General features: G+C 47.0%; 2 protein-coding genes across 10 annotated transcripts in view; both read left to right on the forward strand.

Annotated features, from left to right (window-relative positions):
• The window catches only part of QARS1 (glutaminyl-tRNA synthetase 1), a 33,315-nt gene extending 18,062 nt beyond the window's left edge, over window positions 1-15,253 (forward strand). The window contains exons 10-24 of the mRNA XM_053303736.1: window positions 1,023-1,109; window positions 1,430-1,529; window positions 2,088-2,166; window positions 2,670-2,778; window positions 6,732-6,862; window positions 7,604-7,696; window positions 8,213-8,350; window positions 8,465-8,552; window positions 8,865-9,011; window positions 9,137-9,241; window positions 11,018-11,110; window positions 12,847-12,974; window positions 13,813-13,879; window positions 14,719-14,844; window positions 15,017-15,253. Of these exons, the coding sequence (XP_053159711.1) occupies window positions 1,023-1,109; window positions 1,430-1,529; window positions 2,088-2,166; window positions 2,670-2,778; window positions 6,732-6,862; window positions 7,604-7,696; window positions 8,213-8,350; window positions 8,465-8,552; window positions 8,865-9,011; window positions 9,137-9,241; window positions 11,018-11,110; window positions 12,847-12,974; window positions 13,813-13,879; window positions 14,719-14,844; window positions 15,017-15,067 (1,542 nt within the window). The 3' untranslated portion in view covers window positions 15,068-15,253. The remainder of the gene's footprint in view (window positions 1-1,022; window positions 1,110-1,429; window positions 1,530-2,087; window positions 2,167-2,669; window positions 2,779-6,731; window positions 6,863-7,603; window positions 7,697-8,212; window positions 8,351-8,464; window positions 8,553-8,864; window positions 9,012-9,136; window positions 9,242-11,017; window positions 11,111-12,846; window positions 12,975-13,812; window positions 13,880-14,718; window positions 14,845-15,016) is intronic.
• Window positions 15,254-18,568: 3,315 nt separating this feature from the next.
• Window positions 18,569-27,328, forward strand: part of QRICH1 (glutamine rich 1) — a 60,620-nt gene continuing 51,860 nt past the window's right edge. For 2 of the 9 annotated variants that reach the window (XM_053290739.1, XM_053290736.1), the window contains exons 1-2: window positions 18,738-18,976; window positions 20,751-20,796. The gene's annotated coding sequence lies outside the window, so the exon portion shown is untranslated. Of the gene's footprint in view, window positions 18,703-18,737; window positions 18,977-20,750; window positions 20,797-27,328 lie in introns of those variants that run through there. The other 7 variants (XM_053290735.1, XM_053290734.1, XM_053290737.1 and 4 more) reach the window with 7 other exon arrangements.

A 27,328-nucleotide genomic window follows, 5' to 3' on the forward strand; every position in this document is an offset into this window, starting at 1 on the left:
GGCTGGGTTCATGCAGCAGCTAGTCTGTAAAACTTGGGTTTCTCAAGTATTGTGAAACCTCATACCCACCTGGGACAGCCAAGTTGTTTCTTTGACAAGGCTGATGATAAAGCTGAGATCTGGGGATTCGGACTGATGCCATGTATGTATGGCACTAGCAGGGCATGGGACAGAGGAGTATGTGTGCATGCAGACACATGCACATAATATCCTTCTCCAGCTGTCAGGTTTAATCTCTTTTACCTACCAACAGTAGACGAAATCTGATGTTGCACTCATTGCTATGGAGACAGCAAGGATTAGCCTGTGCGCAGCTTGCTTGGAAATTTGGGCCCAGAGAAATGCCAAGATCTTCCCTCAACCCAACTTCATCATGATTAGTACTCTGAGCTGCTACTTTCCATGCCCAAAATCTCTAGAGATGGGCACTGCTTAATTTCTAAAATGAGAAGTACCAAGCCTTAGTATTACCTGAGAACCTTTCCCTCTGGGGGACCCTTAAGCATAACCCCAAATGTGAATGTGGGGAGGAGACAAACCAGTGAAGAAGGCAGGATGTTCTGGTCCTGCTTTAAAGTGACTGTTCTTATAACTCACATTTTTCTGGACTGAGCCTTTGGACTGAAAACACGTTCTGGGCCTAAGCCCTGGTGACTGAATCCTGGCACAAATTCAAGTTTTGAGTGGGGGAAACACTCGACACTCAACTGTATAGAAAGTGGTTTGCAGGCTAAGCCTCCTAGACAACTTAATTCTGTATCTTCCCCTTTCCACTGTGATGTTTGCTATATGGATATGATGGCTAACATAAGGAAAGTGACGCAGCCAAGGTTCCATAGAGAACAGGGTACTGCTCCAAACCTGAGATGCAGGAATCCTCCCACCCCCAATTTTAGTGGAAGGTTAAGTCCATTATGGTGAGCCTGTACTAGCACTTTGGGTGGGGCTGTGTTTGTGGATGCCGGGGTAGATTTCATCCAAGGGGACCTCGGCTAACATGACTGAAATGTTTTCTGCCCTAGGTGCGCACACGATTCCCACCTGAGCCCAACGGCATTCTGCACATTGGCCATGCCAAAGCCATCAACTTCAACTTTGGCTTTGCCAAGGTAAGAGACTCTTGCTGTCTTCCCACTTTCTGCCTGCTCTTTATTCAGACACCTTTTGTATGGCAGGGGTGGGAGGATAGTTAGGAGAACAATCTGTACAGTGCCTCTGAAGAGGATTTTAAAAATTGAAACCTGTTGGGCAGTTTGCATGATCTAGAAATAACTGTTTTGGACACCAGGTTAAAGCTTGTCTTAAAGTGCCACTCTCAGGTTCTACATACATACACACACACACACGCGCGCGCGCTTGGGAGGGGCAAGGAGGCTTTTCCCCGACAGGCAAGATAACTGTCTGTGGCTTTACTTCTCTCTTTCCTCAGGCTAATGGTGGGATTTGTTTCCTGCGCTATGATGACACAAATCCTGAAAAAGAGGAGGAGAAGTATTTTACAGCCATCCGTGACATCGTGGAGTGGTTAGGTATGCACACTCAGCAGTAGGAAGGTGGGCGGGTGGGAGAGCTGTGCTGCTCATTGGGCCCAAGGGAAATGGGGTGGGGGTGAGGGAAAGGTTATCTGCTCTTCTGGACTTTGCACCATGCGAGCATGTTTTGAACCATGCTGCCTGTGGCCTAGTGTGCATGCCAGTGGTTTGTTGCTATGAGCCCTTCGTAAGGTAGGCCTAGTGTGCATGCCAATGGTGTGTTGCTATGAGCCCTTCATAAGGTAGGGCCTCCTCGACTGTTGGACGGCCAGCCATTCTACCCGAGGCTGGTGAAGAATGAGAACGTTCACTCTTGTTAATGCAGGACTAATAGATGATTTCCCCCCTTAGTTTTTGAAGTCTCTTTGAGAGCTTACTTAGTTGAAAAGTAGCAAATATAAAAGTATTAAATAAATGGTGGTGCTATTTCTGGGAGCTTGAGGTGGGTTTGGGGGTGTTGCTATGCTAGGTGTAGGCTTGGGTGTGATAGTGGAGATGGCCCCACATATGGTGCGAAGAGAGGCACTCTTATGCTTTGGCACTGTTTTCCCCCAGGATACACCCCGTGCGCAGTGACCCATGCCTCTGACTACTTTGACCAGCTGTATGCCTGGGCTGTGGATCTTATCCAGAGGTGAGGAGAGTGGCATTGCTTTGGGGATGCAAAAAGGGGGGAAAAACAAAACCTCCCATTCTGTTTTTCCTTCCATTTCCCCAGTCTTGCTCTTTGGCTCTTCTTTAGTGCTTCTTATTGAAGGGATTGTGAGAACATGTGACTGCAGTAATATTTGCATTCCTTCCTGCTATAAGAACATAAGAGCCCTGCTTGATCAAGTCCAAGGCCTATCTAGTCCAACATCCTGTTTCCCACAGTGGCCCACCAAATGCCTCTGTAAGCCCACAAGTGGGAGATGGGCATGCCCCCTCTCCTGCTGTTGCTCCCCTTAATTGGCATTCAGAGGCATACTGCCTGTGAACCTGGAGGTAGCCTATAGCCGTCAAGACTATGATAGACTTGTCCTCCAAGAATTTACCCAAGCTCCTTTTAAAACCATCACCCCATCCTGTGGCAACAAATTTTATCATCTGAGAACATGTCGGCTGTCCTTGTGGCTGATATCTCCTTTCCATCCTCAGGGGCTATGGTTACGTTTGCCACCAGAAGGTGGAAGAAATAAAAGGACATAACCCACCCCCTTCTCCATGGCGGGACCGGCCAGTGGAGGAGTCACTTGTGCTCTTTGAGGTAAGTTTCCTACATGTGAGTGATCTAGGAGGACTTCTCATGCAGGAAGCAGTTGAAACTGGAATATACAGGAATTATTCTGAATCGCATCCAAGGGTCCGGCATCATTCCCTTTAGTCCAGTGTCGTGCCTCTGATTGATTAAGTGCTGTCAAGTCCGTGTCAACTCTCAGCGACCACATAGGTTCTCTCCAGGATGATCTGTCTTCAACTTGGCCTTTAAGGTTTCTCGGTGGCACTTTCATTGCTGTTGTATACGAGTCCATCCACCATGCTGCTGTTTGTCCTCTTCTTTTTCTTCCGTTTCCCAGAATTATGGACTTCTCAAGGGAGCTGCGTTTTCACATAATGTGTCCAGAGTATGATTGTTTGAGCTTGGTCATTTGTGCCTCGAAAGAAAATTCTGGATTGATTTGTTCTATTATCCATTTGTTTGTTTTCCTGGCTGTCCATGGTATCCTCAAAAGTCTTTTCCAGCACCAAAGTTCAAAAGCATCAATGCTTCTTCTTCTATCTTGCTTCTTCAAATTCTAGCTTTCACGTCCAGAGTATCACAGGAAAAACCATTGTCCAAAGAAGTCTAATCTTTGTTGGTATAGACAAATATACTTTTCCAAGGCCTTCACTGCAACCCTACCAGGTGCTAGTCTGCAGCGTATTTCTTGACTGCTTGGATGTTCTGTCTGGACTGTGGCTTCCTGTCTTTTGTATAGGTTTCTCATGAGGACAATGAGATGTTCTGGGATGCCCATTTTCCTAAGGATATTCCACAACTTGACATGGTTGATACAATTGAAGGCTTTTCTGTAGTTGATGAAGCACATATTGACTTCTTTTTGGTATTCTTTGGCTTTCTCAATTATCCAGCATGCATCAGTAATGATGTCTCTTGTTCCTCTGCCTTTTCTGAAACCAGCTTGAACATCCGGCATTTCCCTTTCTATGTAGGACTCTAAGCTGCGTTGGATGATCTTGAGCATTATTTTGATAGCATGTGAAATTAAGGATAATATTGTGTGATGGTTTGCACAATCTGTTAAGTCTCCTTTCTTTGGTATGGGTATGTACACTGACCTTCCAATCTGTTGGCCACTGTGTCATTCTCCAAATCTGCTGGCATAGTTGGTTAGAGCCTTGATTGATTCTCCTTCTGTTGCCTGCCATATTTCTGTAGCTATCACATCAATTCCTGTAGCCTTCCTACTTGTTAATGACCGGAGTGCTGATCTAATTTCATCTTCCCATAGTAGAGATTCTTGCAAGTAGGGAATATCCTCTAGGCCAGTGGTTCCCAACTGGGAGCCTCCAGATGTTGCTGAATACAGCTCCCATCATCCCCAGCCCCAATAAATTGTAGCTGCTGCTGATGGGAGTTGAAGTTCAGCAACTTCTGGAGGCTCCCAGTTTGGGAACCACTGTTCTAGAGTATCTTGGATGTTGACATCCCTGCTGTACAGATTTTCAGTATATTCCTTCCATCTCTGTTTGCTTCTCTGAATCAGTTGCTGACTGTCCTTTGGCATCCTTTAACATACTGATTCGAGGTTGGAACCTCCTTCTGAGTTCAGAGATCTTTCGGAAAGCTTTCCTTGTTTTTTCCATGTCTATTTCCATCCTCAAGGTCTTTACAGATGTCATTGTAGCACTGCTCCTTGTCGCTTCTTACAGCTTTCTGAAATTCCCTGTTAAGTTCCTTCCTGAGGGCTTTATCTTTCTTGACTTTGGCTTCTCTCCACTTCTTGGCAATTTCCACCATCGGTTCTGTCATCCATTTTGCTTTCTTCTGTTTCTTGGTCTCTGGCAGTCTCTCTTCACATTTGTCCTTTCCGACTTCTTTGATTTCATTCCACAGTTCCTCTGGCTCCCTATCAGTGAGGTTCAAAACTTCAGAGTAGTTTCTGATGTTCTCCTTTTAAATGGTGGGTACATTCTCAAGATCCTATCGTGGAAACTGGCTAGCTTTGTTTTTCTGCTTTAGCTTGACTTGGAACTTGCACATGAGCATGTTCTGTCAATTCCAGACTGAACTTGAGCATAAAACTCATCAACTTCCTCTTCTTCTGCATCAGTCGTTGGGGCATAGACTTGAAGAACTGTCATGTTAAAGGGTTGTCCATGAAATTGAATTGATATTAGTCGGTCACTGACTGCATTTTACCCAAGTACTGTCATTGCTCTGTCCTTCCTGACTATAAAACCAACACCATTCCTTCTTTGTTTTTCATGTCATGAGTAGTAAACAATATGATTTTCTGACTGAAAGTGTCCAATTCCAGTCATTTTAATTTGCTGATGCCCAAGATGTCAATCGGTAGTCGAATCATTTCATCTTTCACTGTGTCAAGCTTTCCCATATTCATGCTTCTTCTATTCCACGTTCCCATTGTAATCTGTATTTGCAGCTTTGGATTTTCTTTTCCCACATGGCAACATCAGCCGCTAAATGTCCAAAAGGCTTTAGCCTAACTGCGTCATAAACACCATTGGTACTCTGAGAGATCCTCAGCTCTTCCTCAGTAGCAGGTGGTTGTTGTTGTTGTTGTTGTTGTTGTTGTTATTATTTACATTTATATCCCGCTCTTCCTCCAAGGAGCCCAGAGCGGTGTACTACATACTTGAGTTTCTCTTTCACAACAACCCTGTGAAGTAGGTTAGGCTGAGAGAGAGAAGTGACTGGCCCAGATTCACCCAGCTAGTTTCATGGCTGAATGGGGATTTGAACTCGGGTCTCCTTGGTCCTAGTCCAGCACTCTAACCACTACACCACGCTGGCTCTACTACACCACGCTGGCTCTGAGTTGAGTACTATCCGACCTGAGGGGCCCATCATCCAGACAATCATTCTGTTTTGTCTATCCATGTTGTTTCCTTGGCAAAATATAGGAGTAGTTACCATTGCCTTCTCCCGCGCAGTATGAAATGATGCTTTTGTCGTTGTCACTAAAGTGACCGTCCACCTCCAGCATCTTCCTGTATTGCTGCTGTCCATTATAGGTGCCTGCTTGCCTCTAGGGGTCTTCAAATGTGGAATTCACATTCCTAGATTTTTAATATTTGCTCTTTTCAAACAGCAAGCTTCTAGTCCTCCTGGTGATAGATATGTAATAATTGATGAAAATTCACAAAACCTTGTAGGGGTGGGTACCAGTTTCTTCTAACTTGGTTTCCCTGATGTTGTTGACAGCAGCTCCCATCATCTACAGCTACAAAGACCTTTTGACTGGGAATTATAGGGGTTGTAGTTAGCAGCATCTGGGAATTTCTGTTACAGAGAACACTGGTGGGCATCAGCCCTCAAGGGGAGGGTTTGGTATTGCTTTGCACACCTATTTATTCCTCATAGTTACTGTCCCTCTGCCTTTCTCCTTGCCACCCATTTTATTTCTGTCACTCCTCGTTCCTTGCCCCAAAGTACCAAATTCCTTGAAGTAATCTTGGAAGCAGAATGAATTATGCAAAGTCAATATTAATTTATTCTGATGGAAGAAGCTGGGTTTTGTTGTGAACTCTGGGGTAGATGTCTTTCGTTGCACAGAAATGGATGTGGGTCTGCTTGCAGTGGTTGCTGCTGGTGAAGAGGCTGGAAGCTTCACCCCACCCACAGGCTTTCTCATCTGTGACTGGTTCAAAAAAGGAGGAGAGCTGGTCTTGTGGTAGCAAGCATGACTTGTCCCCTTAGCTAAGCAGGATCTGCCCTGGTTGCATATGAAAGGGAGACTTGATGTGTCACTGGAAGATATTCCCCTCAGGGGATGGAGCCACTCTGGGAAGAGCAGAAGGTTCCAAGTTCCCTCCCTGGCAGCATCTCCAAGATAGGGCTGAGAGAGATTCTTGCCTGCAACTTGGAGAAGCTGCTGCCAGTCTGTGTAGATGATACTGAGCTAGATGGACCAATGGTCTGACTCAGTATATGGCAGCGTCCTATGTTCCCGTATGTGTGTGTTGTTTCCTCAGGACATGCGCAAAGGAAAGTTTGCAGAAGGTGAGGCCACGCTGCGCATGAAGCTGGTGATGGAGGATGGAAAGATGGACCCAGTTGCTTATCGCATCAAGTACACTCCCCACCATCGTACTGGGGATAAATGGTATGTGACGTGTCCAATATCATTTCTAGTATATTGAATCAGGCAAGGACACTGTGGAACCTCTCTTTTTGGACTGTTGGGGCAGAGAGAGCAGGAACATAAGAGCTCTGCTGGATCAGGCCCAGGGCCCATCTAGTCCAGCATCCTGTTTTGCACAGTAGCTCACCAGATGCCACTGGGAAGCCCACAGGCAAAAGCTGAGGGCACATCTCTTCTCCTGCTGTTACTCCCCTGCAACTAGTATTTAGAGGCGGGAGGTGGCCGATGGCCCTCAGACTAGTAGCCATTGATAGACCTGTCATGGAGGACTATCAGTGGTGTGTGACACACTCATGGTGTGTGTGTGTTGGTGCTGTTTAATTCTGAGCAGTATCAGAAGTTTTGTCCTGGGTTCTTAGAATGTGAATCTCTCACATCCTTTGCTTGCTGGGATACTCCCCCCCCCCCACTTGTGGGGAGAGTGCTTCTGAAGATGTGCAGTGCCTTTGTTCCCTCATCACAGCCTTCATACTCCCAGCATCAAAAGGGCTGGGCTTCCAGGCAGTCTTAAATGTAAAACTGTGCATGCATGCTCACCATCGTAGAGGTGTAGGAGAGCAGGAAGCATGAAAGCATTTTGAGGGATGGAGTTGATGGCAGGGAGAGCTGAGGAAAGGACTGCAGAGAAGTGGCAGCAGCTTGTGGATTGATGCTCCTGCTCGTCCTGGAGATCTGAGCCTGTGGCTGCCTCTTGCGTTGCAGGTGCATCTACCCCACCTACGACTACACACACTGCCTCTGTGATTCCCTGGAGAACATCACGCACTCGCTCTGCACCAAAGAATTCCAGGCCAGGTGAGGCAAAGACTTCTAACATGACGGCTCTCTCCTGTGGCAGAGAGGAACAGGTTGTGACAATGCCCAGTAAGGAGTCCCTGGTTCCATGAGTACAGATACTGCCATATTTTTAGGAGGTTTGGGTTTTACAGAACTAGATTCTGTGCCCATGCCAAACCTGCTCTCTGGGGGTTCTGCGCAACAAGTTCTTCACCCAGAGAATTCTGAATTATGCTTTTGAGGAAAGTCAGCATTCTAGCCCACATGGTTAAGGAAGAAACAATTGGCTAGGTCTGTATCCTTTCCCTCGCTCCTTCCTGCAGTCCTGCGGCTGGCCAAAAATCTCAGCTTTTGGTTTTGTAAACATAATTGCGGAAGCCAATTAAACTCTGCAGAACTGTACATATATGTGCACATAAACTATGCATACATGTGTTTTAGCCTGCAGAACATACTTGGCTTCTGTAGATTGAAGCCTGCTCCTTCCTGCTGTGCATGCTCTGACAGATGCAGCTGTCCCTTTTCTCCTGGCAGACGCTCGTCTTACTTCTGGCTGTGCAATGCTCTGGATGTGTACTGCCCTGTGCAGTGGGAGTATGGGCGCCTCAATCTCCTCTACACAGTGGTCTCCAAACGCAAGATAATTCGCCTTGTAGATGCAGGTGCTGTCAGGTGAGGAGAAGGGGTGTCTGTGTGTATTGGAGGGAAGAGTAGGCCGAGATGACCTGAAGCAAGGCATGGCTCTCAGCTGCACCCTGCTAGTCACTGCTGGTGTTGCTCTTCCAGGGACTGGGATGATCCGCGGCTCTTTACTCTGACAGCTCTGCGGCGCCGCGGCTTTCCACCGGAGGCAATCAACAATTTCTGCGCTAGGGTTAGTATCTGTCCTGTGGGGCTTGCTAGGGTTCAGCCTGTAGAACTGTGGGATCGGATGCTGGCACAGAGTCGGGCCCAGCTCAAGGCTGCTGTGGGTCATGGAACTCCTTGGCCATGAAACTGGGGACAACCCTAGCTCTCTTTCCCAGCCTTACCCTGCTTTACACTGTGGTGGATGATAAAATGGAAGGGGGTGGGGAGGGATATGTCCTGTTCTGAGCTCTTCAGAGGAAAGGCAGAATAAAACCTGTAGGAAAATTAAAGTAAATAGTGCTGCCCTATGGTCTGGCTGATTCCAAGTGCCCAACAGGTGGGTGTGACGGTTGCCCAATGCACAATGGAGCCCCACATGCTGGAAGCCTGTGTGCGGGAGGTGCTGAATGAACAGGCGCCTCGTGTCATGGCAGTTCTGGAGCCCCTGCGTGTGACCATCACCAACTTTCCTGTACCACACAAAGTAAGCCTGTGATCGTTGGCGGGAGGGGGAGAGGCTGGCTGGCTGGCTATACTATTCTCCTCTGGGTAGCTAAACTGGCCTCAGAAGCTGTGGGGGACACACTGATGGTTCCGCATCTCTTCCAGACCTTAGAAGTCCGTGTTCCCAATTTCCCTGCTGATGAGACCAAAGGTTTCCACATAGTCCCTTTCCAGCCAACCGTCTACATTGAACAGAGTGACTTCCGGGAGGTGAGCCTGTGGGTCTTGGTGGTGTATCAAAGCACAGAGAAAAACTGACCTGGGGAGGATGCAGACCATTTTACTTCCCTTAGTCTTAGGCGGTTTGGATCAAAGGTGAATCTTTGCATGGACTAATTAAGTAATCAAGAGTTTTGTGGATCCAAATGGTGTATATGGCTACAGTTGTGTTCTGCATCACAGAATTTGGCTTCTAGTGCAGAATCTGGTGGATCCTGCACAGTTCAAAGAACCTGAGCTTCCATTAAAAAAGAGGGAGTAACAGCATGGCTGAGCTAAAGTTTGGACGCTCTTAAACTTATTAAAATCAATGAGATTTAAAAGTGCTTTGCTTTGGCTGGAGAAAATGCTGCATTTCTTGAGTGAAGAAAGCAGGAAAAGTGTGGCTATCTTCTGTTGAACTGCTTGGAAAAAGTGTTAAGGTGGGGGTAAGGTATGGGATTTGCGGGAAGGGATCTGGATGCAGTTGTGGAGTATTTCAGGTTCCAGTCCTTATGCAGAGATGATAGTCCCTGAATCTTGACCGCTTCACTGTGATTTGCCCCTTTAACTCAAACCCTTGTTCCTCATTCCATGATAGGAGGAGGGTAGCAGGGAGAAATGTGGGGAGGGGCTGGAGAACCCCCAAATCTGCACTAAAACACATTGTGCAACAAAATAAGATCTGTAAATTTTTATAGGTCTGGAAGAATTCCAGGTGCCTAAACATGTGAAACTCCTGCCATTGTGCTAGGCTGCTGTTCGAAAATATGATGCTGGTGCCTAGGAATCTGAAGCATTTCCCCAGCCCTGAATGTATACAATTGGTTGAATGTGTTCAGCTTGTAAAATTTGAATTTTCTGGGGGAGTGGGAGCTGTTGCAGAGTTACAGGCACTTTTAATTGCTAGGTGTATTTGCCTTAGCCAGATGGCTTCAAAACAGATAAGACATCCCCTGTTCCTTACTGGAATCTAGGCAGATCATTTCCCCCACCCCACTTTAATATGTACTTTTGCACTCCTGTATAGTACTATATAATAGTACTATAGTAATAGTATTATATACTAATAGTATATAATACTCCTGTATTAACTCCTGTATAGGAGGGAGTTTTAAGGTAAGCCTGCCAGTAGGTGGAGGTACTATCTACAGCCCTGTCTATACAGGAAGTGCTGTCTTGCAGTCCTGTATTTACTCTTTTGGGTCAGTTTTGTAATTGTGTATGACTCTCAGGTTCTCTGGACAAGAGCCATATCTGCACTGCAGTATATCTGAATCTGTCATTGGCTCCTTCCAGGGTTCTCATGCATTAGCAATGTACCCAGTGGTCACATGTATTAGCTTGTGCCAGGGCAACTGGTATTATTATTATTTCTTCTTTAGATCCATACGATTGCACAGCCCTCTGTAAAATAGCAGAGTGTCTTGTGGCACAACAGTCCTCCTGTGTAAAAGCACGGGGGTCATACACGGACAATTCTGCCAACCAGATTTGGTTTTCCTGGCAGAAGTTTAGTTGTAGTTTTAGTTCCATATCCCATAGGCCAACAAAATGCTGACCTGTTACTCATTTTGGCCCTGAAAAGACCCTGTCTTTTTGTGTCTGCCAGACCAATTTCCATTATCTGTTGTGGGCATGCCACGTTACTGCCATAACTTTTCAGTAGCTTTCATGTGTGCCAAGTCAACTGGTAATTTATATAGAATATTCCTATTGATACCATGGCCCATTAAGTAAATGGACACTCTCATTTGGACTCTGACATTAGTATCTCTTCTGTGACAGGTACCAGATAAAGGCTACAAGCGCCTGGCGCCTGGTCAGCCAGTGGGTTTGAGGCACACTGGCTACGTCATTGCTGTCCAGAACATAATTAAGGTGAGTGTGTTGGGACGGGTTATTTTTGCTCTGCTGCTGTCCAGTATAGAAGAGTCAGGCTGGAGCCCAGGAGCTGTTCCTCTAAAGAAAGCATCAGCTGTGGTGGTCAGTTTTTAGACAAGTCTGGTGAACTCCTGCAGCATTTAAGCTTGCATCTGCATGGGGACACTCCTTGGGCTATGGCCGTGGCTATGTTAGGTCCCACCTTCACCCTGACCCCGACTCTACCGACTCTGTAGTTTAGGTCTGCCTCCAAAAGCGCGGAGTGGGATCTTGCTTCCACAGATCTCTGAAGCTAGATTTATCTCCCTTGCAAAGGCCAGGTCTACTCATTGGGTAAAGCCACTTGCCTCAGCTGCTGTGAGCCCTTTCAGACAAGTTTTCCACATGGTCAGTGGATGCACGGAAAGAGAAGTGAAACCACACTCCCTTTATAGCCACACATTCACAAATATGAATGTGTGGAAAGGGATGCCCTTGTGCACTTTGTAGAACTGAGAAACCCCGATTGCATGAAGTGCCTACATGTGTACTACTGTATGTGTGAAAAGGGATGCCAGCACACAGTAGAGATGTCTACCGAACCAGTTCGGCGTTACATTTCTAGAGCACGGAACTGGTTCAGTCCACCAGCATCCGAACCAGTTCAAAGGCTGGGGGGGGGTAGCTTTAAGTGACAGGGAAGGCACTGTCTCCCTGTCAGCCCCCACCCTGCTGCCCTCCAAAAAAGCAGGTGTGCTGGGCTCCAGCATTCCTACTTGCAGCCCCGGTCAGCAGGCATGTAGCAAGGCTGGAGTGGGCCCAGAGACAAGATTTTAAAATGCACCCCCCCAAAATAAAGGTTTTGTGAATTGTGGACGATGCAAGTCATGTAATGGTACTAGAGAAAGACCTGCTGTTCTGGTAGCTCCAGGTCTTAACACTCACATCAATCTCGGAGGATGGATACAACTGAAGGAAGCCTGGGCAGGTGTGTGGCTGGGGCAGGCAATCATGTGACTTGCCTCTGGAGGGCCCCCCCAAGGTAGTGGGCCCCCAGACAACTGTCTCCCCTTGCCCTATTATAGTTACGCCCCTGCCGGTCAGCATCCCCACACTTATGGCTGACACGTGTGCATATGTAACGCATCCCCATTACAAAGTGTGTTTAGTTTCCCAACTCTTGTTTTGGAACATTTAGGGACCGAACTTGCTTTTGGCTACGATTGGGTTGTGGTTTTAATTATGGCAGTCCTGGAGGATTTCATGTCTGTAACTTCCTTTGTTCTCTGTGTTACAACTGTCCTGTATTTTGTTAAATGAGGATTAATAGTAGCTTTCATGTGTGCCTGGGAGGCCATCCTTCTGTTAAGCCATCAGAGTCATTTTCTCTCCATGCTTCCCAGAATAATCAACGTCTCCAGCTTGGAGAGGGTTATGAAATGGGGAGAGGGTTGCTTAGCTTCCCTAGAACTGGCAAAATAGTAAAAAAATATGAATGCAAATAAGCTGTACCCGTATACAGGGACACAGGTGAGGATTCGAAGCAAGAGTGACCAAACAAGCAGAGCTGGGTGTGGCAAATCTGTCCTGGAGACCAACATGCCCACTTCTCCAGGCTGAGCAGAAGAAAGAGGCAACTTATCCAAAGCAAGGGGATATTTGTGGGAGGAAAGATTACCAAGCTTAAATATTTGAAGTATGATGGCAAAAAGGCTGGGTGGCCCCATAAAGTTGACTTCCACCTCTATGCCTAGGACACCAGCGGACACGTACGAGAGCTAGAGGTGACCTGTACAAAGTCAGAGGCAGCAGAGAAGCCCAAAGCTTTTATCCATTGGGTGTCGGATCCTCTAACGTGTGAGGTTCGACAGTATGAACGACTGTGAGTATTAGGGTGACAATTGTTCTGAGCCATCCCAATTTGGGGGAAAGCAAGGTGGTGGTGCCAACTAGGACCTGCTCCCCACCCCCAATCTGTGGTTTGGATAATTCTCCATCCGCACATTTCTGAGGAATGCAGGGATGGGCAACAAATGACCCAACCATTTCCTTATCTTGTCTCTCTCCTCCACTCTCTTATCATTAATGTTGGGTTGGTATTGCGGAATATTGGTATCTGTTCAAAGGTGGTGGAGCAGAACTAGGCCCTCCACCTCTAGGCTTAGGATATCACAAATCTGGTGGCTTGGGGAAGCTGATGATAGTAGACATACCTCCCCTATTGCACACCAGCAGAAGTGAGCCATTCTGGTGTATACACAGAGTACTACTTTCCAGCCAAGAGCCAAGTATTTGCACTCATTCCACCTAGCACCTAACTGGAGAACACACAGCCATCGTAGTGGTTGCACAATTGCAGAAGAGGATCTTCTCCCTGAGTTAATGGTAGTCTCACTGTTTCCTGTCACGGAAGTGGCTAAGCAAATGCTGAAAAGAGCTCAAGGAAAATGCACTGGGCTTTTTGTGAGACTGTGTTACCCAGCTTGTTCGGTTCAGTAAAATGACTTTGGCCTGATGTGTCCAATGCTGTCTGCCATGGTACATGTAATGTGAAGCCAATGAGAGTCTTGACTAGTTCCCCCAGAGGGTAGAAAGGACCATGCTCTTCACTGGGAGAGCCTTGTCCCAGCCACACTTAGGACACACAGGTGATCTTTAACCTGACTGGAGAAGCCCCTCATCTCCCATCCGCAATGTGACTAAACCCTTTTGACTTGCAGCTTCCTGCACAAAAATCCCGAAGACCCCACAGAGGTGCCAGGGGGCTTCCTGAGCGATGTCAATCCTGTGAGTGCTGGGTCCAAATTGATTTTTATGTATTGGATTGTGGCAGACAGCAATAGGGGGTGGGGGTGGGTGGGAGAGAGAACGAGAGCATGTGTGTGTGAGTGACTGAGTGAGCTGTGCACTCAATGAAGTATCACATAAAGGAAGAAAAGGAAAAGATAAGATAAAGAAGCACTTCATTGGGTTCTTCAGGGTATGCCAGCAATTAAAGTGTATATTCTTGGGACAAAAGTATGAGTGAATTGATCTAGTATTAGTAGTAATATACTTAACTGCTAAGGACCTCAGGATGGTGTGCATGGTCCTGCTTTTCTCTTCACAACCATCCTGTGAAGTAGGTTAGGCTTAGATAGTGACAGGCCCCAATTTCCCAGAGCAGGGATTTGAACCTGGCTCTTGCCAGTCTTAAGTCCAGTGGTCCCCAACCAGGGTTCCTCCAGGTGTTGCTGAAATAAAATTCCCAACAGCCCCAGCCATAATAAATTGTAGCTGGGGATGCCGGGAGTTGTAGTTCAGCAACATCTGGAGGAACCCTGGTTGGGAACTAACCATGCTATACTACACTGACTCTCCAGTACGTGCTGAGCAAGATTAGGGCTATTGTGCACATACTTACCCTCATGTCTGTGCTGATTCAGAAGTGCAGCTCTTTAGGTACAGTCCTTGGGAATATTGGTGAAGGCAGGTAGATATAAGTGCTATGTGCACTACTAGGACTGTAAGGGTAGGTGAAACATGATCGCATATTTATTCTGTGAGGATGACGTGGTAATGGAACAAACAGGCATGGCAAAGGCTTCGTTCCATTACCACGTTGAAGTCTTTTCCTTCCACTGCAGGACTCCCTCCATGTGATTGAAGAGGCTCTGGTGGACAGATCTGTGTGTGGGGCTGAGCACTTTGCCAAATTCCAGTTTGAGCGGCTTGGCTATTTCTCAGTAGATCCTGACAGCACAAGTGCAAAGGTCAGTTCCAGAAAAGGTGTGAGAGTCGGGCAGTTCTCGCAGCCACCATCAAAGTCCTGTGAGATTTTGACAGTAGTTTAGAGGGCTGAGCTGTCCTCTTAAAATGCGTTGGTGGAGGGTGGCGAACTGGGTGGCAAAGGACTCTCCCTAATACCACTTGCTTCTTCTGCAGCTCGTGTTCAACCGGACAGTGACCCTGAAAGAGGATCCTGGCAAGGTGTGAAGAAGCATCCATGTTGGTTTCTAGTCACAAACAAGGTTGCTCAGGAGTTGCTCTTCCCTTCCCCGCATGGCTGGGGGTGGAGGTGGCATGCAGCACCAGCACAGTTGTCTGCTCTAGTGCCACAGTTGCCTTAACTTGCATCCTGGATACAGAACCATCACATCAATAAAGAGAAGCCCCCCCAAATGTTTCCTGTGGTTCTGTGGTGGGAAACCTTGTGTATCTCTGATGTATCTTTAGCTGTTTTATTTCTGTAGGATGGGGGTGGTTTTTTATGGCAGCATCTTCTGAAGCTGTCATTGGTTCACCTAGCTCAGCATAGTCTGCACTGACTGGCAGCAGCTTTCCAGTGTTTTAGGTAGGAATCTTCCCCCACCTAACCTGGGACCTTCTGCAGGCAAAGCATACGCTTGTCAATCTGGATTTTTTAAAACCTATAATTTTGTATTGAGTTTTCCTGTTGCAAACAGCAGCTTCATCAGTCTGAGTGGCTGGAGTGGGAGCCAGAATTAGGACTCTTCTTTCCCTCTCCTTGTCAGAGAAGTTTCCTCAGGCTGCTTTGCTCTTTGATAAAGAGTGCTCCAGGAACAGGCAGCTGGTGACTAATGCCAGAGTCCCGCTATCTTGTGGAAAAGGCCTTCATGCTCTGCTTCCCAGAGGGTTCTTACATTTGTGTCGCTGGTAAGCAAAGGAAAGCAAGCAGCTTTCACAGCTTTCTGGCCCTCTGTGAAACTGAATCGGCCCATGCCAAGTATTTTATTTATTTATTGTTAGATTTATATACCACCTTTCATTAAAAACAATCCCAAGGCAGTTTACAAAAGTTAAAACACATATAATAAAAATGAGTTAAAAGTATTTAGCTAAAAATATAAAAACAAATCTGATTTAAAATATATAATATACAAACACAGAAAACTATACATGGGATAAAAACACATAGAAGCAGCAATAAAAACAATCATGTAAAGGCCGGGATAAAAAGCCAAGATTTAACCAGCTTTCTAAAAACTGTGACAGAGTCTGAGGAGCGAATGACTACTGGGAGAGCATTCCAAAGCCTGGGGCAGCAACAGAGAAGGCCCTGTCCCGCGTGCACGACAACCGAGCCTCCCTCAGTGTCGGCACCCAGAGCAGAGCCCCCTCAGATGATCTCATCAAGCGGGCAGAAACCCTTGGGAGCAGGTGGTCCCTCAGGTATCCCGGGCCCAAACTGTTAAGGGCTTTAAAGGTCAAAACCAGCACTTTGAATTGGACCCGGAAACACACTGGTAACCAGTGCAGCTCTTTCAAAATAGGTGTGATGTGATCACACTGGGCAGCTCCAGATAGAACCCTGCTACCGCATTTTGTACAAGCTGCAGTTTCCAGATATTCTTCAAGGGCAGCCCCACACAGAGTGCATTGCAGTAATCCAGCCATGACGTGACTAAGTAGGCTTTCAAAGCAGCATTATTGTTGCCATGAAAGGTTAGGAAATTCATGGACTGGGTTTTGTGACTGACCCAAAAGAGATTGTGACTGACCCAAAAAGCTCTCCCTTTTCCTAGTCTAACAATTTGGCTCTTCTTAATGTTGGTATAGAAGGAAAACAATGAGGGGAAGGTAAGTAACTTTGGGACTACAGAAGAAAGGGCTAATAAGCTTTGCATAATTTTATTTTTACATTTATATCCTGCTTTTTCTGAGGAGCTCAAAGCAGTGTACATGGTTATGTTTATCCTCACAACAACCCTGTGAGGTAGAGTAGGCTGAGAGATACATGACTGGCCCAGAGTCACCCAGTGAGTTTCATGGTCGAACCTGGGTCGTCTTGGTCCAAGTACAACACTCTTAACCACTACGCTATGCTGGCTCTGCTATTTCCAAGAATTATTTCAGCCCATAAAAGTTTTAATTTTTGTAGTCTGCAAAAATTTTAATAGCCTGCTTATGGACAGAACAGAATGTCAAGAGCATAACACAAACAATGGTCAGGTGCAAAAATACTGTATTTCGTATACATTAGTCAAGCGAGTATATACCGAAGAGAAGAGTCGGCATCAACGGCTGAAACAGCTTGCTGTCTTTACAATCGTGCTTCGTTGCTGGTCTCTCCCACCCTGAGATCTAGAAAACAGGCCGGTACTGCAGGAAGTCTTGGCAACGAGAAAGTTTCTACAGGGCTGGCTCTCCAATGAAACCATTGCCTTGGGCAACAGACTGGAGGTGATCGGGGTGCCCTAGCTACCTCACCCTAGCAAACATTGCTAGTTTCCCTGACCTTGGGGGTGGGGAAAGAAGCAGCAGGAGGTGTGGACTTCCACTTCCTGCTGCTTAGTTTCCTGCCCCCTGCCTTTTCAAAACGGAACGAGTTAACAGCAGCTAGAGAAAAGCCACCCCCCACATCAAATAAAGGGATGAGTAGGGGAGAAAAAAGGTTGGGGTGATGGTGAATGCTCTCCATGGTGCATTCGGCATGCCAGGAAGAAGGAAAAGGTCGGCGGTGAAGATTTGTTCTCTATGGTTAGGGAGAAGGGTGGAATAAACATTAACCGAGTTCCTTGATAACTGCTTTTTGAGCCCTCCCAAAAAGGCAGAGGTCCTCGATCACAGCCTGTAGTTCACTGCATCCCTGGAGTGGGATGCAACAGTAAGAAAGAAAGGTTTGCAGACTCAAAGTTCTGCTTAGAGGAATAAACAAAAGGGACCAGCAATAGAAATATCCAAAGTTATGGATTTTTCTTGTTCATCCTAAGGTCTTGACGAACTACTTTTTCTGTCCAAAAAAGTGCGATAAGATTCAAAGATACTCCCCCCCCCCAAAATGGTTTCATTCATTCTTCATTCAAAGACCCCACCACCCTAGTTGGTCCCCTTCTAACTTGTTTTCATAGCCAAAAAGATTAATTCACAGACCCGCTTGTTTCGTTTGACTACTTTTTGTAGTCCCCCCAGTAAAGAGGTTCCAGATTCACAGCCCCCAGTCTGCTCCCTTTGATAAACTGCTTCTTCTGCTTCCTCTCAAGAAGTGGCCCATTTTACTTTTTGTAGCAAAAAAGAGCAGAAACCCCAAATCCAAACCCAGTTCCTTGTACCCCTTCTCAAAAAGTTAAGAGGTCCCAGATTCAGACCCCCAGCACGCCAGTTTATTTCCTTTAACGAACTTTGTGGGGGGCCGCTAAAAAATCCAGTTTCAGTTCCCAGTACCCGACAATACAGTACTACCTGTAGCTCGAAAAGGCGGAGACCCCAACTTCCTCCCTTTGACAAACTACCTTTTGCAGCTAAAAAAGAAAAGCAAAAGGAACACCTAGTGAGAGACCCCAGTTGCTTTCCTCAGGAACTGTCTTTTGTAGCCAAATAAAGGCGCAACATTAAATAAGCGCACGTATCACACTATGTAGCCGAATCTTCGTTCCTTCCACTTAGTTCTCTCTCTCGCGCCGGCTATATACATAGCGGCGCCCCACGTGGCCGGTCGAATCTCGCTCTCGCGAGACATCCGGGGTCTAAGCGGATTCTATTTCTTCCCCCCCTTCCCCCCCGTCGCGTCACGGCATCGCGGTTCCCGTGTCTCCTTCCCGCGCTGCCGTTGTGTGGGAGGAGGGGGAGGTGTGGGAGGAAGAAGCAATCACCGGCCGAGAAGCGCCCGGGTGAGTGAGTTCCCCCTTTACGCCCCGGGCCGTGTTATGGCAGCGCAGGAAGGCGGTGCAGGTGCCGCGCTGCCGTTGTGTGCGGGCGGCGGAGGGGAGGAGCGAGCCAGAGCCGGCCTGACTCGCCGCCCGGAATACCGGACAGGGGTGCGCTGCAGCGCCGGGCGCCGCCCCTCGCCCGCCAAGCCTCTCCTCCCTCCTCCTTCCTTCCCTCCCTCTCGCCTCGCCTCCGCTCCAGGCCGAGGGCTTCTTAAGGACCAGGCGGAATTAATGGGTAGGCCTCAGGTTTGTGGTGGACAAAAAGCAAAACAGAGAGAGAGAAATAGAGAGCGAGAGATCCTGTAGTCCGCCCCCGCCGCCTCTGACTGGATGAGTCGCCGCTTCAGGGAGAGGCCGAGGCCTTGCTGGTCTCCGGGGAGGGTGGGCGCCAAGGGAGGGAGCGGGCGCGCTCACTCTGGACTGCGGGGCGCCCAGGCGCGGGGAGGGGACCCCCTGGGCCAAGCGCCCCCCCCCCCCCCGCAGTCCTGCTCTCGTGGAGACACGAGCGATCGAGTCCTGCTCTCTCTCCTCCTCCCCCGGCCGCCTCCCAGATCCTGCAAACATCGAGGCGTGCACGGAGAGGAGGAGGAGGAGGAAGAGCCGCCGGCGCTCCCAGTGCGGCGTGGTGCCATTTCTCTGTCGGCTGCCGCATTCTCGCCGCGGCAGGTTCTCCCAAATCCTCCCGCGTGCTGCTCTCCTCCCCAAGCCTAGTCTCCATTATCCAGGCCTCGCAGTCTCAGTTATGCCGCCTGCTTCTGGGAAATGCTGAGTGGTTCCCACCGCGCCCACCCGCCCCTCCAGCCCGGAGCGGAGAGAGCGGCCTGCGGTTGGAGCAGCCACACACGACACATCATCGGTCATTTGCTGCTTCGTCTGCGCGCGCGAGCGGCTGCTGCACCCAAGCGGGCTCGCCAGCCAGAAGGGCGCCGGTTTTTCCCTTGGCTAACCTTTGCCCCATGGTTTTTCCCTTGGCTTAACCTTGCCTGATCCCAGCCCCCCGCGCCTGAACCCCCTCGCTCGCATCCGCCCCACCCCCCATGCAAAGCTGAAACGGGGGGGGGGCGTCACTGCACCTTTAAAGTCCTGCACATTTTCTGCTGTGTACAAACACCAAGATCTAGTCGCAAAGTTAGTAACTCCAGGCCCTTTTTAAGGTGGACTGGAGCGGGTGGCTAGAAAGCAGCAGGGTACCTCTGTGCTCTCTTGTCCCCCATGATGGATGGCCTAGGTCACTGGCCCAAAGCAAAACCTTGTAGGATGCAACCAGTGATCTGGTTTGGGAACATGCAAGCACGGCGACAGTGTTTAGTTTATTTGAGCAATGACATTGGAAGTGTCAAAAGCTGATGGCCTGTGCCACCTTAAGGAGAGGTTGTTGGTGCTGTGGAGTGGGAGGTTGTCAGCAAGCACATGGGGATATTAAAGCAGCCTGCACTTTTCCTCTGCAGGCAAGGTATAACTGGCTGTGTCTCTGGGGGCAGAAGATGGAGGTGACTAGGCCCTCTCCTTGGACAGTTATGTTGCGTTAAGCACCTGCTGAAAGATTCACTGTTCATATCCCCTGGCTAACAGCCATTTGGTACTAAGAAACCAAGGCTCTAAGGGGGGAATGCAAGAGATGCACTTCTCCAGTCTTTATAGTAGGCCAGCCTGTCAGATTAGGTGGGCTAAATCTTTAAAAGAAGCTCTTAAAGACATGACCATACCAGAGCTGTTTGTATGCCATGTAGCATGTGGGGTCTGTTCCTGTGTAGGGAACAGTTTTTTGTTACAAATGCTACATAAAATAGTTATTAATGGCTCAGTTTAATAGTGTGTTCTCACAACAACCCTGTGAGATAGTCTGTCATTCTAATTTTATAGATAAGGATTTGAAACTGAAAAATAGTAATTTGCAGAAAGGCATCTAGGGTTGTAAAAATGTAAGCACACAGGCCTGTATCCCCTAGACCACTGCACAGGCTCTCTTCCATGGTGGAGATAAATTAATACTGTTCCCCTTCCAACAGGTAGATGGGAGATGCTCATGATAAAGGAAAGGAAGCAAACCAGCATGTAAGTCCCTAAAGGCACCCTGAAGGTGACGCCCAGTGTTCCCTTTTGCCATAAATAGCTTATTGCCTGGCTACTTGAATGCTCAATCTTACAGAGCTGGGAAAGTGGAAGGAGAACTTATTCCCAGCCAAGCAGCCTGGGAATTATCTAATTCAGCTGTTACATTGTTGAATCGCCTTTTCTTTTTGAATGAAAAACCAGATATACAATAGGTCATGTTTATTCATTTCTCTGTAGTGGCTTCAGGGGCCGCTTCTGTGATCAAAGAACCAAGTGGATTTGTTTTATGAAGCATAGTGTGATGCTTCTAAGAAGGAAAGGTTTTTGCTCAAGTTATGAGGGACAGGCTTTGAGGGACAAAGTAAGTTCCTTTCCTGCAGCCGAGAGTCCTTTTAGGAATTATTATTGATGATTTTGCAGAGTATGCATGAAACTAAAATATCTCTCTGTAGAATTGCTACAGCCTCATAGTCTTTTCACCCTGGTATGCTGAGGCCATAACAACTTCTAAATTGCAATCAGTAATCAAGTTTGGGTGAAACCTTGGGGTAACTTTGCTGTCTAGAGGAACAATACAGTATAATCTGGGGGGGGGGGACTGCTCTCTTTGCAAGACAAAAGGGAGAGGAAATGCTCTTGTTATCAAGAATGTGCTTTCTGATTTCTCTTTTGTAGGAGTCAAACTCTTATTTATTAGCTTGTATCCCCACCCCACACCTTATGCCATTGCACTGAATAGGGATTGTTGGGGAGAAACAGAAATTGGTTAAATCTCTTAGCATAAGTGCTCTTGTGCATTTAGATGTTACTTTTATATATTTCAGATGAGCAAACTGCCTTAATGTAATTAAGGACTTCCTTTAAAAACTATCATGTTGCAATGGGAAGGTCTTGGTCCTATCCGAACCAAGAAGTGGGGGTTTTCTTTACCTCTGAATGTAATAGAAACTTTACTAAAACTTGGGAAGAACGTATGTATTATTGTACTGGATGTAGGGACTGACTAAGACGGAACTCCACCTTTCATAACTGTGAACTTGCTTGGGGGCAGACAAGTGTATCAGACACTCCCTACATTCTTTCCCCCCAGAACACACTCAATGACTGCAAAAGTGTGTTCCTGGTTTGAGACTGACCTCCCAATGTTTGTACAATATTTTGCAGTTTTGAAAGCTCTCTGTCCTTCCTGTGCTTCAGCTGCATTGTGTCCCCGACTGAGAATTCTAAGGTTTTTTGTCCTGAGAGTTCTTCGAAGCCTTGTTGTCTATATAGTCCCAGCTGAAATTTGGGGGTAGTTCCCCAAAAATGAAGGCATGTTTCTGCAGCTTCTTACTGCACCTTTTGATGGCGAGTCAAGCTGCTTTTAGTACCTGTTAATTGTACCTAGTACTCCTGCAGTGACTCCTTTTTTTTCTTGCTTCCCTGAAACACTTTTTCTCTTGCTGCTTCCACAAGTCTTTACCAGTGCTGTAATGTTTCATATGAGGTGCAGCCCGATATAAGTTGGTAAGTGCTAACTCCAGATGGATATTGTTCAGACTCTTAATAGAGGCCTACAACTACTTCCTTCCTCCCCCCTTCAATCTAAAGTGAAATTCATCTTAACTGAAACAGAAGATCACTCCACTTTGTACAACAAATCTTGATGTACACTACAAATCTTAAATGTGCATATAGTCTGTTGCTAATGGGTGTATGAATTTCAGTCTGGTTAAGGTTTTATAGATGATGATGATGATGATACATCACAATGGCACATCTATATTGAGGGAGGGAATATTCTTCAAGACCACTTTATTCAGGAAGGGAAGAGCAAACACTTTGTATTATATGAAATGGCTCTTCCTAGCCTAGTTAGTTTGATTATTTTACAAATGTGCTTTGATGGGGGAAACCCTTACGGTTATTTGGTAGCACCCCTAACACTTCTGACAACCTATAGCTTGCTTTTTAAAGGCAGTAAGAATTCACCTAGAATTTGAGCTGCTCATTAAAGTGTGCCATCGAGTCAGTGTCGACTCCTGGCGACCACAAAGCCCTGTGGTTGTCTTTGGTAGACTACAGGAGTGGTTTACCATTGCCTCCTCCTGCGTAGTATGAGATTTCAGCATCTTTCCTCTATTGCTGCTGCCCGGTGTAGGTGTTTCCCATAGTCTGGGAAACATACCAGCAGGGATTCGAACCGGCACTTTGGCTTGCTAATCAAGTCATTTCCCTGCTTCACCATTAGGTGGCTGCTCATTAGAGTACACTGGGGAAATATATCAGAATGTTTTGGAGGGGAATTGGGGAGCTCGAAAGTGTGCACTTGCAAGAAACAAAGATGAGGTTCAGAATTATGTAATGGGCTTTTAAAACTCATAGTGGGATCGGGAGATCCTACTCTAGCTATGAAATTTCATATTGTTTGCAGTGGTAACTGCCTATATGTGATACACAATGGTTCTCTGACTAAGCTGCATAATCCTGCTAAAGGAGACATTTATGTATCATCTTAATAGGTGGTCTCAGCATCTGGACATTCTGTGGCTTGATTTCGGCAAAGCACTTGATATTCTCCTAGGATCTCATTGTTGACAGTTGAGTAAAATGTGGGCTAGATGAGGCTGCTGTTAGGTGGATTCTAAGCTGATTGAACTACTATACCTAGCAAGTACTCATTAATGGTTCCATGTTATCCTTAAGGGAGGTACTGAGTACCACAGGGCTCTGTCCTGGGCCCTATCATTTTCATAAATGACTTAGAGGAGGGAGTAGAGGGGATAATTGTCAAACTTGCAGGGGACATGAAGCGGAGAGGGAATAGCTAACGCCTTAAAAGAGAGTCTTAAGATTCAATTCATTCTGAATAGGCTAGGGATGTGTACAAGCCAGTTTGGTGCTTCCAAAAGGAAGCACCAAACTGGTTTGAACGCCAGGGTCGAACTGGCTCGACTGTCAGTGGGGGGTGCCTTTAAAAGAGCAGATAAGGAGCTCCTTATCATCTTGCCCGTGCCCCACCATAGCCAGCCCTCGGTTTTTCAAGAGATGTGTGGGGCTGTAGTTCTGCTTCCTGCAGCCCTGATTGGCTTTGGCACACACATGGCCGGGGTGCATGTGTATCAGCCATTTGTGTGGTCAGCTTGCCATGCAAATGGCTAGCACACGTGCCCCCTGGCCATGTGCATGCCAACTCTGATCGGGACTGCAGGAAGCAGTGCTGAAGCCCCACACATCTCTTGAAAAACCAAGGGCAGGCCAGGGAAAAGTGGTGGGGCACGGGCAAGCAGGTAAGGAGCTCCTTACCTGCTATTTTAAAGGCACCCACCGCCCTGGGTAATGCACGAACTGTTCGTGCACATCCCTAGGACAGGCTTGAATATTGGCCCCAGACCAGTGAGATGAAGTTCATCAGAGACAAATATAAAGTCTTGTATTTGGGGTGGAGGTGGAATCAAATACACTACGGGATGGTGGGGACCTGGTTTGGCAGCAATAAATATGAAAGGGATCATTGTGTCTTAGTTGACAAGTTGAAAATGAGCCAGCACTGTGATGCAGCTGCTAAAAAAGCTAATGCAATCTTAGGTTGCATTAGCAGAAGCATAGTGTCCAAATCACAATAAGTAGTAATTCCACTCTATCTTGTTCGATTCTGGGGCCCACATTTTAAAAAGGAGTCCATCTATATGGGTGTGCAACACAGTTTCCATATCAGGGTTGGAGATGACACAGTCTGAAGTGAGTGCTGTAGACGCAGACATTTGGAGACAAGGTAAGCAGTACCTAGGAAGGATCATCGAACGCCTAAGTAGGAGAGCTGGTCTTGTGGTAGGAAGCATGACTTAGCTAAGCAGGGTCTGCCTTGGTTGCATGTGAATGGAGACTAGAAGTGTGAGCACTGTAAGATATTCCCCTTAGGGGATAGAGCTGCTCTGGGAAGAGCAGAAGGTTTTAAGTTCCCTCCCTGGCTTCTCCAAAATAGGGCTGAGAGAGATTCCTGTCTGCAACCTTGGAGGATCCGCTGTGAAGACAATACTGAGCTAGTTAGGCCAATGGTCTGACTCATTATATGACAGCTTCCTCTGTTCCTACTGATCAGCCCATAAGAACAGCTCTACTGGATCAGGCCCAAGGCCCATCTAGTCCAGCATCCTGTTTCACACAGTGGCCCACCAGATGCCACTGGAAGCCCACAGGCAGGAGTTGAGGGCATGCCCTCTCTCCTGCTGTTACTCCCCCACAACTGGTACTCAGAAGCATCCTGCCTTTGAGGCTGGAGGTGGCCTATAGCCCTCTGACTAGTAGCCGTTGATAGACCTCTCCTCCATGAAGTTATCCAAACCCTTCTTAAAGCCATCCAGGTTGTTCGCTGTCATCGCATCTTGGGGCAGGGAATTCCACAAGTGCTTATGCATTGTGTGAAAAAATATCTCTATTTTCTGGTCCTAAATTTCCTGGCAATCAATTTCATGGGATGACCCCTGGTTCTAGTGTTATGTCAGAGGGAGAAGAATTTCTCTCTATCCACTTTCTCCACTCTATGCTTGATTTTATAGAACTCTATCATGTCTCCCTGCAGTCGTCTTTTTTCTAAACTAAATAGCCCCAGGTGTTGTAGTCTTGCCTCATAAGGAAGGTGCTCTAGGTCCCTGATCATCTTGGTTGCCCTCTTCTGCACCTTTTCCAGTTCTGCAATGTCCTCCTTTAGATGTGGTGACCAGAATTGTATGCAGTACTCCAGGTGTGGCCGCACTATAGTCTTGCAGGAGGGCATTATAATATTAGCCGTTTTATTTTCAATCCCCTTCCTAATGATCCCTAGCATGGAATTGGCCTTTTTCACAGCCTGTCAGGGTTTTCGGGATAGAGGCATCATCTTTGAGAAAGGTTCATTAACTGGAATCTCCCTCATACACTTCTCCCCCACCTTCTTTTCTGGTCCCTTCGTCCTTTCCTTCTTCCATTGAAGGAGCTTGTCTGCCTTAAGTTGTAGACCATGACTGTGTAGCTCTGCCATGACTTGGAGATGAAGTAGTTGGGAGCTTGAGCCGGACATTGATAATTGCAACAAGCTGAATGTAAAATGCTGCCCAGACTGGCAAACCGGGCAGGGTTGCAAACTGGGATGCACTTCCGTGACCCTGGCCAGTGGTAATGGTGGCACTGCTGGAGGTGTGTGCCTGCATGGGGAAAGATGAGTAACATGTGGAATTGGGCCTCCACAGGTACTCTTGAGACCTGGGCTTCATTCCCTGTACTCAGCCTTGCCTTGCACTCCCAACTCTTCTTCTGCACCCTCACCCATCCAGTGGTTTTAGTCAAGGTGCACTTCTGCTGTGGCAACTGGGATCTCAAATTATTGCTCGTGCACACCATCTACTATAGACTTGTGCTTTCTCTCTTGAAGGTGTCAGCTGGGGAGAAGCAGCAGTGGTAAGCCAAGTTTCAAGATGAAGACCAGTAGTATTGCAGAGTCCGCAGGAAAGTGGGCTGAGGTAGACTGTGCCAACTGCAAGCACTCTCCTTGCTCCTAGCCACTTGAGCTAGCTTTGGTGGAGGGTGCTCATCCCACCCTCAGCCAGAAGGCTGTGGTAATGAAGACAAAGCAGACGTAGGCAGGGCCTCTTTGTGTGGGCCTTGTCTAGGAGGCAGTGATGATCTATTGTCGAGTGCTTTTAAGTAGCTACAGTGAACCACTGAGTGAACTTAGTTGTATTCCTGCACTGAGCAAATGGTTGGTTTCCTCATCTGATTTGTTGGACTAGGAGACCTACAAATTCCCCTCCAGCTCTAAAATTCTATTATTCTAAGACTGTGATTTCTATGACTTGGCAGCAGTTTAAAGCTGACTTGTTCCAAACAAAGATCCTGTCGGTTGTAAGCTCTTCTAAAAAAAAAAAAGTTTTTTGTTTTCATGTGTGTGCTATTTTTTCACTTTTGGTGCAGTTCCAGCATAGTTCTCTAAGAACAGACTTTCTGCACAGGACACTGCAGGCAGGGCCGTCCCTAGGGCGGTGCGGGGCTGGAGGTGAATCAGAATGTGCTCTTTAACATTTCATATGGTTACAGAATCATACTGATTGATGACATATAGTTTAAATAGTGTGAGTAACTGAGTGAGGCTTTTGGACATGTTCATGGACATATTCTACCAGCGTGGACATATAGTGCATTTGTAAGGAAAAAGATAAAAATAAAAGCACAGCACATGCCCCTTGCTTCACAGTTCTCACTCAGACCTTCTGGATTGCAAACCAACTTGAGCATAGTGAATTTATATATGTATCTATGTATGTTCCAGAAGTTTTTGTAATTTTCTACCATGGAACAAGCCACTTATAGGACTTTTTTGGTGGTTTTAAATTCAGACAATATCAAAAAACAGCAATTTGTCCAATCTACTTTAAATTAAAAATGTGTAGCCCTCCCACCCTGCCCTACATCTGTGCTCAATACCAAAGTCCTGTGCCAAGTCATTCCAGGTGATCTAAAGGCTGAGGCAGGAAGTGGGGGTGCTTTACCCTTTTTTATGAAGACAAAGGGCAAATTC

The sequence above is a fragment of the Hemicordylus capensis genome, chromosome 2, assembly GCF_027244095.1.
Source record: "Hemicordylus capensis ecotype Gifberg chromosome 2, rHemCap1.1.pri, whole genome shotgun sequence".
NCBI lineage: Eukaryota > Metazoa > Chordata > Lepidosauria > Squamata > Cordylidae > Hemicordylus > Hemicordylus capensis.